At 40.4% G+C, this 12,807-nt stretch overlaps 1 protein-coding gene across 7 annotated transcripts in view; it reads right to left on the reverse strand.

The window, feature by feature from the left end:
• Positions 1-3,532: 3,532 nt before the first annotated feature.
• igsf9a (immunoglobulin superfamily, member 9a) overlaps positions 3,533-12,807 on the reverse strand; it is a 55,575-nt gene continuing 46,300 nt past the window's right edge. For 5 of the 7 annotated variants that reach the window (XR_014090187.1, XR_014090186.1, XR_014090185.1 and 2 more), the window contains 8 exons: positions 11,951-12,141; positions 11,093-11,316; positions 10,705-10,789; positions 9,409-9,570; positions 8,081-8,117; positions 5,799-7,861; positions 4,883-4,956; positions 3,691-3,827 (listed from right to left, as the gene is read on the reverse strand). Coding sequence is in view for 1 of the 7 variants with exons in the window: in XM_081613556.1 (XP_081469682.1) it covers positions 3,673-3,827; positions 4,883-4,956; positions 8,081-8,117; positions 9,409-9,570; positions 10,705-10,789; positions 11,093-11,316; positions 11,951-12,141 (928 nt within the window). In the remaining 6 variants the exon portion in view is untranslated. Of the gene's footprint in view, positions 3,828-4,882; positions 4,957-5,798; positions 7,862-8,080; positions 8,118-9,408; positions 9,571-10,704; positions 10,790-11,092; positions 11,317-11,950; positions 12,142-12,807 lie in introns of all 7 variants that reach the window. The other 2 variants (XM_081613556.1, XR_014090188.1) reach the window with 2 other exon arrangements.

The raw sequence follows: 12,807 nt of genomic DNA on the forward strand, positions 1-12,807 counted from the left end.
GTTTATGTTAGTGTTAGCACAATACTAAAGCTAACATTAGTATTGTTAACTACTAACAATACTAATTAGTATTGCTAGTACTAATTAGTATTAACAGTTAGTACTAACTATTTGCTAAGGATAATATCCTTAGGATATTATTGCTTATAGCAATAAGCAGGATATTGCTTAGGCTAATATCCTGCTTATATTAGCCTAAGCACTAAAACATTAGATTTATGTTTTCTTTAGCACAACTGTATTGTCCTTAACTTTAGTATTAGCATGTTTATGTTAGCTTTCGGACAATACTAGCATTAGCATGCTAAACATCTCTTTAGCATGATTAAATTCTGATTTGTTTTTGCTCAAATTTGTGTATTTATTTGACTGTTTGTTCATAAATACTAATTAAATACAAACACAATCAGACTTTTGTGTAAACAAAACATGAAGGAAGCTAATAAAAAGAAAGCTAAGCTAACAGTTTGTGTAGTCAGAGCTAAACGTGGCTGGATTGTGATGTGATGCAAATCAACAGACTTCTGTTTTTAAAATATTCTAAGGATGTTCTTCTGTTTTTGTTTGAACTTACATGAAATGAAGCTCGTGACAATTTCAAAATATAAAAACATACTTTAATTTTTAACAAACATAAAGCAACTTTGATTTAAAAGCATAAAAGTCGGCTCAGATCTCCAACCTATAACGTGGCAGCCATTGTTTCATACTTTAAAGCCATTTATTTACAACAAATTTATGTGTCTTTTCTACCAAATTAAAATGATGAATTTACAGTTATAAATTCCTTTTGAGGTTTTTCTTATCCAGAACTTTTAGAAAATGACAATATATTCCCTGAAAATAAAACCTGTAACCTTCAATCAGCTCAATATCTCTCTTTCTAAAAAGAAACAGTTATAAATTTAACATCTCTTGCAAAAAAATACATCTTTATTCTATATTTCTTTTCAATGTATTAGATGTCATGAAAACCTAACAGAAGGAAATAAAAATGGATAAAAAGCATAATTAATCCTCTGTGTAAAGGATTACGCCTCTCACACGTCTAAACCTTATAATTACAATAAAAGCTTGATTTTTTAAAAACACTGCAATATTCTTGATTAATTACATTTTTAAAAACTTGATTCTTGCCTCTGCAGATGAATCAGAAACTCATGAGGATTCATGTATAGTTAACTAGTTTTTGGCCTTGATTTATCCTTTTATTAAAAAAATATTCACATCTTTTAATATATCAACAATAAATCACAGGCGATAAAACCAAACAACGGTTGGACGGATGGAAACCCCGGTGAGTTGATTAAAATTAATTAGAGAGAAAAGAAAAAACTTCTATTTAACAAGTTTTATGAAATCATTCAAACCAAAACCTGAAAACAGGTAAAATTATTCTGATTTATTCCTGGATGATGCATCCAGCTCATACCGCCATACAGAGCCCATGAATACTTTAAACCTCCTGTAAAACGCTTATACCTGCTGTTTAATAGTTCAAACACCAAATATGCTTAATGTGCTTTAATATGCTCAGTGGAAACTGTTTTAGCACTGCTGCTACTTCCTTTTCTAAGCCAGTTATTGGCAAAGAAAATAAATGCCCCTCCCTGATTGGCTGGCTTGTAAATGCTACAGTAGCACTGGGACTCGACTGCAGTGTCAAATATTTCTGAAATTTTCCCTGAATAATTTAGAGTTGCATTACAGAGAAGCTAACACCAATTAGTGTGTAATGTTATAGATGTGAAGTTTGTCAAAATGTGTTTATTTAGACTTTGAATTAATTTTGTTTAGTAAGTTCAGTAAAGTGGCTGCACAGTGGCGCAGTTGGTAGAGCTGTCGCCTTGCAGCAAGAAGGTTCTGGGTTCGATTCCCAGTCTGCATGGAGTCTCCATGTTCTTCCTGTGCATGGTGGGTTTCCTCTGGGTACTCTGGTTTCCTCCCACAGTCCAAAAACATGACTGTCAGGTTAATTGGTCTCTCCAAATTGCCCCTAGGTGTGAGTGTGTGTGTGCATGGTTGTTTGTCCTGTGTGTCTCTGTGTTGCCCTGTGACAGACTGGTGACCTGTCCAGGGTGACCCCGCCTCTCGCCCGGTACGCTAGCTGGAGATGGGCACCAGCACCTCCTGACCCCACTGAGGGACAAGGGTGCAAGAAAATGGATGGATGGATGGAAGTTCAGTAAAGTCCAGTTTGCACTGCAGGGTCCGGTCCGGCTCAGTTTGACCCGGTCCCATTGGTGCTATGGTCCTGGTCGTTTCGCATTGAGCTGGACTCGCAGCCAGCTGAACTACCGCTTCGGCATCGGCAGGCGGGATTTCCCGGCCCAAATGCTGAAGTCCCCTCGTTCACAGCCTAAACAGCTTCTGATTGGTTCATTTGGAGAAATGTTATTTACATTTACCATTAAAATCTTTGGCTGAAGAGGCGATTGTAATCCCAGTTTAGGGTAAGAATAGATTATGACGGCAATTTACTGATGCAGCATATTGAAATGACAGCCATCGAGAAAGTCTAGCGCTCCTCTGACCCAGAGATCTGGTCTTTGCCAATGAACCAATCAGCAGCTAACTCCAAACCGACCCGATCTGGCCGGTCCGATTGGAACCGCAGCTCTCGGGTTCCAGGGAGCCGGGTGGTACCGGCTGGAAGTGCAAATGTAAAAATGATCGGGTCTGCTGGGTCAACCCGGGTCTGGCTGTGCAAATGGGACTTAAGTTACTTTCTTCAGACAATTATTGGTGTTTTAAATTCTGTTACGTGGCTCTTGGCAGCTGGCAGGTGGTTACCATAGCAACCAGTAACTGACAGTTCTGCCTCCCTTTTCCTGTTGCCGTTGGTAACTGTTATACGTTTTAGGATCAGCTCTGCGTTTTCTTTCAAGGTCTTATATTTTAACACATTTTTTAGACAAATGTAGTATTATACAGTGTTTCATGAGTAATTTTGCTGTGTTTTGTTTATATTTTTAACAGTTAATAATGTGTATTTTAGCCATGTTTAATTTTACACATGCTAATTGCTGCTAACAGCTGCTAGCTGCTGCTAGCTGCTACTAGCTGCTTATTGGGAGCAATTGCCATGTAGTTTGTTTAATGTTATTGTACACATGGGTTCAATATACAAAATAAGACAAGATTTTAGCTATAAAAAAAAACATTCGTGGTAGCGTATTCCACATTTTTGTGGAGTATTGATAAAGTTTTGCATATATTTGTACCGGAAACGCAGCTACTGCCTTTTGTTATTTATATTCTCCCATATTTAAGAACAAGAAATTACATTTTAATGATCTATTCCTTCTCCCTAGTGAGCAAATCAATACTAGCTGGGAAAAAAAACAAAGTATTTCTTTTGTTTCAGTGCGTTTTGCTGAATCTCACAGCATGAGAGTTTGTCTAAATCATACTTGATGATTCATCCACAGTTAGCAAAATAAACAAAGTGATTTGTGATCTTTGTGGTAAATGCTAAGCATAATTAGATAAAATGTGAATTTCTGTGCTAAAAAAGACCAAACCTGCCAAAAAAAGCTCTCGTCTTTTATCCACTCTTGGAATCAAATTAAATAAAAAAAGAATGAGGTTGATCACAGAAGAGCTCACTTTCTCCAGCGTGAGCTTTTGTCACCCGGTGCGTCAGGTGAGATGAGGCGAGCGGCGGCTCTGTCAGAACAGCACGGCGTCTGGTTCTGGCTCAGCAGAGCGCCTGCTTTGATGCCCCGGCAGCGACGCAAACGCAGGGGAACGTTTCTGTGCTTTCTCGCAGCGCGGCATGCTGGGACGGCTCCGGTTGGCAGCGGGTTTCTGTGGAGGGAGAACGCCTGCAGGTACAAAAGGAAAAGAAGTTTGTGAAATTACAAGCTGTGAATTTTTATTTTATTTTTCTTACCTCTGCTGGTGTTTGATGTATAAATTTCATCTCCTTGATGGTGAACATCCATGTGTGAGAAACAGTCACAGTTTAAGGGCTGGATATTAAAAACGGACTTATCCAAGAGAGACCTGACCTTTTCTCTAAATTTGTTCAAGGATATACATTTACAAATGTCACGCCGGCAGAAGAAAGTTTTGTAGAAATTAGTTTTTCAAATGTTGGCTTCCATCACAATCCAAAGCTACTTCAATAAGACAAACGGTGAAAGTTAACGAACATATTAGAGCCATTCTTTTTTATTGGTTAAGAATATTACTTTTGTTACAGTTGTGGTTTAAACAGGAATTTGTCCTTAAAGGGACAGAATTTCTATGTTTGTAATTGCATTTTCTTTACACTTTTAACCCTGATATGAAATTTTCCCCACGTCATGCGAGTCTTGGTGTTTTGCTTCATTTTTTAAACTTAATATCTTTCACATTTTTTGGTTGCCATTTGAAAATGTGTAAAAATTAAACATAGCAACAGGTAAAATAATTAAAATGTCATTCTCAAAACTACAATAGGTCAACAAATCCAAATACGTCACGTAAAATTTACTTTTTTGATATTTTTATCATTTTGGACTTATTTTTTGCAATATAATTTATATTCTTTTCCATACGCATGACCTGATCAATCAATCTAAATGTCAATATTTCATTCTGAATTTATTGTAGATATTTCAATAGAGGTGAGGCTTTAAATATAAAACTGCAAAAATTAGTAAAATTAAATAACAGCATGTGATCATGTAAATTTGCTGCATAATACAAAAATACAAAATAAGAAAGATTAATATTATAAAGTATACAGCTTAGGTGACAATAGTGAAATAGAGCTACTATGTAGATAAGTATCAAAATCTACTAACTAATCTGTTAAGCACATAATTTGTGCAATTTTAACAAGTAATTTTGCTTTAAAACATTAATTTACAATCTAGAAAATTAAAATTCTCACCATCTTGTTCTCCAGGCCGTGAGCAGACGTCACCAGCATCCCATTCATAATTCTCATCTACCGAACACTGCCTCCTAGAGAGGAACAAAAACATCAGCCGCAGGCGCTAGTGTTAGCATGCTTTACTTTTTTACATTAGTTTTTGGTTGGGAATTAGTATTAGTGAACTCTTGATAGATTTAGCATGATAGCCCTAGTATTAGCTTGCTAACAATCGCTTCATTGGCATTAGTATGCTAGTGTTTACATTAGCATAATAAATTGGAAGACAATTCTTTAGCATGACTAAATGTGCATTGTATACCAATTATTCTGCGTATATTAGATTACAAAATATAACATTAGCATTATAAATGCTAACTTTAGCACAATTATCTTTAGTTTTAGCATTGGCATGTTTATGTTAGCTTTAGCATGGTCACTATTATAGGAGTGACTTATTTAATTGTAGTATTTAACATAATTTGTATATACTGCCATGCTAAAGCTGTTATATGCAGCAAAATTCATGGCAATTTTAGCTTTAGCATGATAAAATTGACATTTTGTTAGCGCTATCAAACCAACGCCAGGAGGCAAAATTTAACAAGCAAAGAAAAAAACATTTGTCTAAGCATGATGTATTGACTTTAGTACGTATTATTAGGTTGCCTATAATACGTCCTAAAGGCGCTTTAACATAATAGCTTTTGCATCAGCATGCTAAGCATACCATTTGCATGTAAAGCCTCTATGCACAACCTTTTCTGAATTATATTCTGAAGTGTGCTTTGTTCTATTCAGTTACCAGTTATTGACATTTCAGACATTTGATGAGTAATGGGCTCACATTGATAGTGACCATAGAGGATTATCTAAAATCCCTGACATCGTCTTCAACTAAATCAAAATTCAGTAAGTCGGTGTGACCCATCACCTTCGTTTTGGTTCTGTTTGTCCACCTTCCTTGTGCTCTGATCCCCCCGAGTGTCCTCTGCAGTCGCAGGTGAGTCTGTCAGCACTGGGGACAGTTGAGACAAGGGCAGATGCCCGTTAGCAGTCTCCATGCTGCCGCGGCCGCTGCTAGCGTAGCTGTTGTAGCTGCCACCGGAGTCTGCCACTTCCTCGTAGCCTCCCGAGTCCACCTCCAGTGCCTCCAAGTCGTTGCTGATGGGCGGTAAGTATGTGGAAACCTCCTTCAGGCTGACAATATAACCCGATTCCTTCATTGTGTCCTGATTGGGAGTTGGATGATTGGCAGTGTAAGCTGAGGGACTAGGTTGGCGGCAATGGGGCACATCAGGATTTGGACTGCGAGTTGGACCCGGAGCAGTTGAGAAATGTTGCTCAGTTTTGGTACTTTTATGAGACAATTCAACCGAACAGTCCTCTTGGCTGAGTGACTCTACCCATGCAGACGGTGTGAGAAAAGTACTCTTCTTCTGTTTCCTCAAGTCTAGACTCTGACTTCGCTGACTGCGGTCCAAGGTTTTGGAGCCTTGGGTCCTAGCTCTCCAGTGTTCTGGTCCTGAGGTTTGCTGACCGTGATGGGCCATGTCAAAGCTGCTGACAGAAGCATTCCTGCTGCAATTTAAGCTTGTGCTTCTTCTCATGTCTTCATGCCTGCTTCTCTGAGACAGCGAGCAGCCATGTTGAACATGAGAGGCAATCCTGTGGTGTAACATGGGCTTCACAGGTTGCAACGTGGGCAACTCATACTCCGGCTCGTCTACGCTCATCTCGACATACGACTCTTTGCCAACTGAACCAATTGGTTCACTGAGCATTTCGTCCAATCTTGTAGAGTCTCTTACTGTATCTGGAGTGTTTCTGTTGTTGTGAAACATTGTGCCATTACTGAGATTGTTTTCTTTTTGTGGACTGTGGAATGAGTCACTTGTTTGGGGGTCAAAGGATGAGAATCGTCTTGGACTATCGTAGCCTTGTGGTGGATCTACTCGACACCTCTGGTGAGGGAGAGTTGAGCTGTCAACAAAAGAGTGGCGGACTCCATTGGGTTTCTTGGTAAATAATTCAAGAAAATAGGGAGAAAAAGAAGGAATGGAAGGGGGAGATGTATTCAAATTATCTCTGATTGGATTCAAAGTTGAACTTGAGTCATAAGGATGGGCTTCCCAGTTGGTTGAGGACGATGTAAGGTATCTAGATCTCTCCTTACCACGATAAATGTTTGGCAAGGTCCTGCTTTTGTATTCCCACATAAGACTCTCAACACTTTCGTCCCCATTGCTTGTTTCTCTTTGCTCTGTCTTGACTTTCATGGAGTTTCTATCTAGTGTGTACAACCGAAGCTCCCTTTCCATTTCTTCCCTCTCCTGTGCCAGCCTCAGGCACCGACTAAGGTTCCCTTTCTCACGTTCATGTTCCATTTGGAGAACCAAACTGCTCGCTGTTGTTGAAGGCTGACCGATGCTGGCTCGGAGATGTGGGAGGACGGGAAATACTGGAGGCAGTCCAGTATTTCTGCTGAGACAAGGCATGGTGCAAAAACTGGTGTTTGAGTACAAGCTGTTCTGATCAGGCGAAACAATGTAGTTTTCCTGAAGTGGCGGGAGTTGACCCAAGCTGCGGATTTGACTTAAATCACCCTCCAGTTTAAACGGAGGAACGTCAACAGAAAGCACACGCGGCAGGTCTTTCTTGTCCTCCTTTTCCAAGTGGAGTGACACAGATCTTTTGGCTCTGGAAATTGTTCTGTTGTTAACACTCAATGTGTCATAGTCACCGACTGCAAACCGGCCATCCGGACCTCTAGAGATCAACTCAATGGAGGGAGAAATTAAAGAAGTTGTCTTGGTAAGGCGGCTTCTGCTGTAGGTTGGCTCTAGAGTCTTGCGCCGATGGTTATTCTCTGTGCTCAAAGTGGAGCAGTCCGTCTGAGAGGAGGAAGTGGTGAAAGACATTGTGGGGTAGTGGGAGCTGGCTGGGAGGAGGCTTTTCTTCAACAGACTGTCTGGACTACTGGAGCCTGAAGTCTTACTGTGAGAGTGAGGGGAAAGATGGGGAAGGGCAGAGGAGAGAGATTTGTAAGTGGAAGAAAAACTGACTGCATTTAAGCTCAGCCAGGAGCGTGGATAGATCATCACGAGGGAGATAAGATTAAACAGAAACCTGTTGGCATTTTCAGCACATTCAAAGGAAGGAAAAAGGGAAAGGTTACTGTCTAATATTGCAGTGGAGTGATAAAGGGGTACTCACATTGACGGGGAGCACTTATAGATGGCAGGAAGGGGTTCTGAAAGGGAGGGATGAGGTGTGAGATGGTGCATGACTTTCTGACCAGGAAGTGAAAACCAATCAACCCCATCAAGAGCCCATTAGAAGGATCCACGATTAGTTGTAACAGTAGACTTTATTTGAGAAATATATTAGTTGTAAGAATACAGTAATAATACTGTAGGTCATTTAGTTTTTAGAAATGTTAATAAAATATTGTCACAGGAACATGTTGTTCAGGCTGAAATGCATGATGTCTCTCTGCCTGGCTGGGTCCAGCCAAAACAGCATGAGTAATGTCTTTTCAATTTGAACTGGAGCACGTTGAAATCAATGGGAATGTAAAAATCACAAGAGGTGATGAAGATGAGGAGGACCAAACAGAGGAAGAGGACAGAGTTGGCCATAGCAGCTGGTGTTTACTGCTGCTGCTGCCTTCGTAAATGAAACAATGAGTGACACGTACTTCAGGTTGGACTGTGTGATCCGGTAAGTACTTCTATAGCTCTGTGTCTGGTCCAGACGTAATGGGGCGCCAGTAGTGCAACGTTACGTCCTGCTACTGGCGCAGAGCTCTGTTAGAACGTAAAAGAGCTTCCAGTGCCGAATTTTGCTCGTACAAAGGACTCCAAGTCTTCTGGAGAAAAATGTTGAGGGCACAAATGTACATCCTTTGGAAGTTGTGTTCTGCTCCTGCTCTCTCCTTGTTTGCCATGTGGGGAATTATCCAGATTCACCTTACTGGTTTGTTTTTAAATTACAGCCAAAAGTGACACCATGTGGCTTCATCTAAAATTACACTTACCAAATATAATATGAACAGGTAAAGGTAGCCTTTCTGTGTTTACTCTGTAGATTCCAGTACAGATTGGACCATTGTGCATCATCAACCCAGCAGGTTTAAAAATGGCGACCTCCATGGGTGAAAAATATAACAAAAGATGTAAATGTTTTTGAAGTAATTATGAGTTTTGGTGTACCACAAACAGCAATGTTTTCGCTAATAGAAAAATTACAACATATTTAGGCCAACATGTTAAACTAATCTTGGATCCCTTTGATGACTCAAGGCAACTAGGCTAGCTAAAGTTTGCCTATTGAGAAATTACACAAATCAGCAAGCAACATGAACAACATCCATAATTTTTACAACTGGATGGATGAGGAAGGGACAAGATAATTCCTAAATCCATGAACAATAATTTATTTCGCAGATATGAAGTGGCTCGATATTTTACTGAATAAATGATCACATTCAACATGCAGTTCATTAAAATGTGCTGAGTCTTTACTGGAGGATGAATACTTACCATTCTCCGTCTTCCTGTGGCGACGGTCCCTCCTGCGGTTGACCAAGCAGGCAGAACCGAGCAGCAAGACCAGCGCCAGAAACATGAAGCCGATCCCGGCTAGCACACCGGCTAGCAACGGCTCCGGGACAAACGTAGACGTAGCCGCAAAGCTCTCCGTCACTGAGAACAAACAAATAAGTGACTAAGTTTAGCCACAAGTAGGAAAATAAATGACTAAATTCCAAGTGACAGCATTTAAGTCACAAAACTCAGTACAACTGTTACTACTATTGTTATTATTACTATGTAGATTTTCTTGTCTTGTAAGTTATTTTGTCTTGTAAGTTATTTTGTGATAATTTTGTCTGTAACGTAATTTTTTTGTTGGCTGCTTCGCCCAGTATATTGTACAAGCACATGAATATTATAACACGGTTTTAATTACAAATTTTTGATAATTATTGAGTCGATATATTTCATTAAATTGTGATAAGAGGTAGGGATAAATTAGTGTTCATTTCTTTTTGCTCCTTTTCAAACAGAAAATTAGTTTTAAGATAATTATTTTGTTCTTGGTTATGTATTCATATGTTTTCTCTCCTTGTTTTTAAAAAACGGTTTGAAAATAAATAAATTAATTAATAAACTCAGATTAGGACGTTTTAAACCATTTGTTCAAACTAAATGTTGATTAGTCAACATGATCTTTTACCAATTTATTTTTGAAACATTTCTTTGTATCGTTTTGTGAGCCCAGTTCTCTGAAAGAGTCCATTTAATTAAATTTTTATATCTCCCTCTTAATAATTATTCTCATTGTTGTCTTTCTGCAATCCTGAAAGCTTAACTGCAGATTAACTCATTATTTAATTTCTTTCTTTACAATTTAAATGTCTTAACATATCAGTCATTGTCATATTATAATGGTTTGGGTACTAATGTATAGATTTTTTAAATTTAATTGTTAGTCTGGTTTCCTGATGGAGCCTGATCATCATAATCAAACTCTGAACATGTTTGTTTTGCAGCCAGATGACTGAAGCTCAGCACAGCTGTTTAAACAAAAGCAGATTTGAGTTGAGGCTGCAGCGACGAGGCCTGATTGACTCCTACGTCTGATTTAACATTCACGTCACACACAAATAAAAGTCGAACAAGACGACGAAAAAAAACATTAGTGTAGCTATTTCTGTGGGCCGGGCTTGAAATGGGCATCGTTCCCAGGGGTCTCGCTCTGATTCCTCTCGCTGAGGAGCGACGGCGTCACTTTGAAGAGGAGAGGAGAGGAGAGGCTGCTCTCTCTCAAACTCCTACCTGCGGTGGAGACGTTGACTGATGGACCGGGCTCGCTCAGCAGCTCCCCCCGACGAGAAAGCATCCGCAGCTCGTACACACGGTCCTGAAACCACACACACACACACACACACACACACGCACACACACACGCATGCACGCACGCACACACACACACACACACAGGGAGGATGAAGCCACACTTTGTCAACACACAGCGCTGTCTGCAATGCTAATGAAGTTCATTTGAATTCATGTGGACCCGTACAGGAGAGGGACGGGGGAGATGAGACAGGCACAGGGAGGGAATAAAAAAATAAAAGATGGAAGTGATGACTGACATGTCGTCTACAAACTGAATCCACTGCAGCACAGACGGAACCAGAGGGCAGAGCGACCGGCTCTTTACCTTCTGCAGACTCCTGACCAGGAAGTGGCTGCTGCTGGCGTTGATGTTCTCCTCCAGATTAAACCAGTCCTCTGCTGCGGTGGCGGAGCGGGACTGGAGGACGAAGCCTGTGATGGGCGGCTGCTGGGCGTCAGGGAGGGCCCACTGCAGGATGACACCTGCTGAGCTCTGATTAGCTGACAGCGAGGCGGGGGGCTTCGGTCTGACGCTCCTCTCCTGAGGATCTAATGCGGGGAGAATCGGAGACTTTCAGTCAATCAGAGGGAAGAAATTAAATCAAAGCAGAACCCAGAGCGTTTGGAACGAAGGAGGACGAGAAGCTAACCTTAGCTCCACTGAGGAGAAAACAATTAAAGGGGCAGCATTACATAAAATCTACTTTACATCATGTTAAATATAATTTCCTGGAGTGTTGCTTTGATCTCCATGGCAACCATTCAGCTGAAAACGCCTGGGTGGAGCTTGAGTAACTTCATGGCGGCTACTTTTTACTTTTACTTGAATACAACTACCAGTATTTGCATAAAAAAGTTTTTTTTTTCTCTCTGCTGAAAGTCAGACTCTCTTTGGCGTTTCTGCCAGTAGTAACATCCGCCTGTTGGTCATGTGGTGCAAAAAAAGTGTTTCAACTGCAGTTTTGTGAAATATATCAGTTTCTAAACCACCTCATCCTAAAGCTTTTTTCAGAACTGGCTAATTTATTTTCCTACTTTAAATTTTTTGGCTTTTACAGCTACTGAGAGAAGCAGGTTGTGTGTAAATATTTGGTTTTGGCCAACAGTAGAAACCTTGTTCCAGCTCTGCAGAGACAAAAAAAATATATAAAAAAATAGAGCAAACCAGAAAAACTGGACTGACCCAAAGTGCGTGCTGTTACGATCTCGCTGAAAGGCCCTGTGCCAAACTTGTTCTGAGACAAGACGCTGAACTGGTAGTCGGTGGCGGGAGAAAGGCCCAAAACCTGCAGGCTGGTGCCGGATGAGGCGGGAACGGGTACGGAGGACCATTCCTGCCTCCCGTCGCCACCACTCGCCGAAATCCTCTTCACCCTGTGGAGCCGGAGAGACCGAGAGAGGAGGAGGAGGAGTGAGAACAAAACAGCAGCAGGGGCTTCTGGGAGTCTGGCTGTATGAAACATGACAGGAAAGTAGGTTTCATTAATCATTCATGCTCATCATCTGCTCGGGATTTTGCGGCAGAGACAAGCTCTGATGGATCGCCGATATTGCACAGAGCGCACGCAACTCCAATTAGGTGTGATTTTCATGTTTCTACCAGAGAAGAAGCTTTTATCTGACCTTCAGGGCTTTAAGAAGAAAAAAATAATCATTAACCTATTCAGAACGACAGGAAAATATTCCAGTCAGTCTGAAAATAAAAGGAGAGCTTTGATGCAAGTGAAGTGAAGTGGTTCGATTCTTTAAGATAACTTCATGCAAAAGGTGTTTTTTTTACTCTCAGTCATCTGACCCTTCTCCGCCTTTTTAAGACGTGTGAAAAGTGAAACCGTCTGTCAGAGAACAATACGATCCTTTTAAAGACAAAGTTTAAATGGAATGAAATACAAAAACAAGCTGCCATGAATTCTGTCCATGTCAGGTGGCATAAACAAAACATAAAAGCAGAAACTGGATCAGATTCAATGTGAAAATGAGTCTGAGCTCAACAAAACACATCCGCTGATTGTTTTCTGTTAAAAAAGAGCAAATACGTGT

This window comes from Poecilia reticulata, chromosome 12, assembly GCF_904066995.2.
Source record: "Poecilia reticulata chromosome 12, P_reticulata-male-v2, whole genome shotgun sequence".
Lineage (NCBI taxonomy): Eukaryota > Metazoa > Chordata > Actinopteri > Cyprinodontiformes > Poeciliidae > Poecilia > Poecilia reticulata.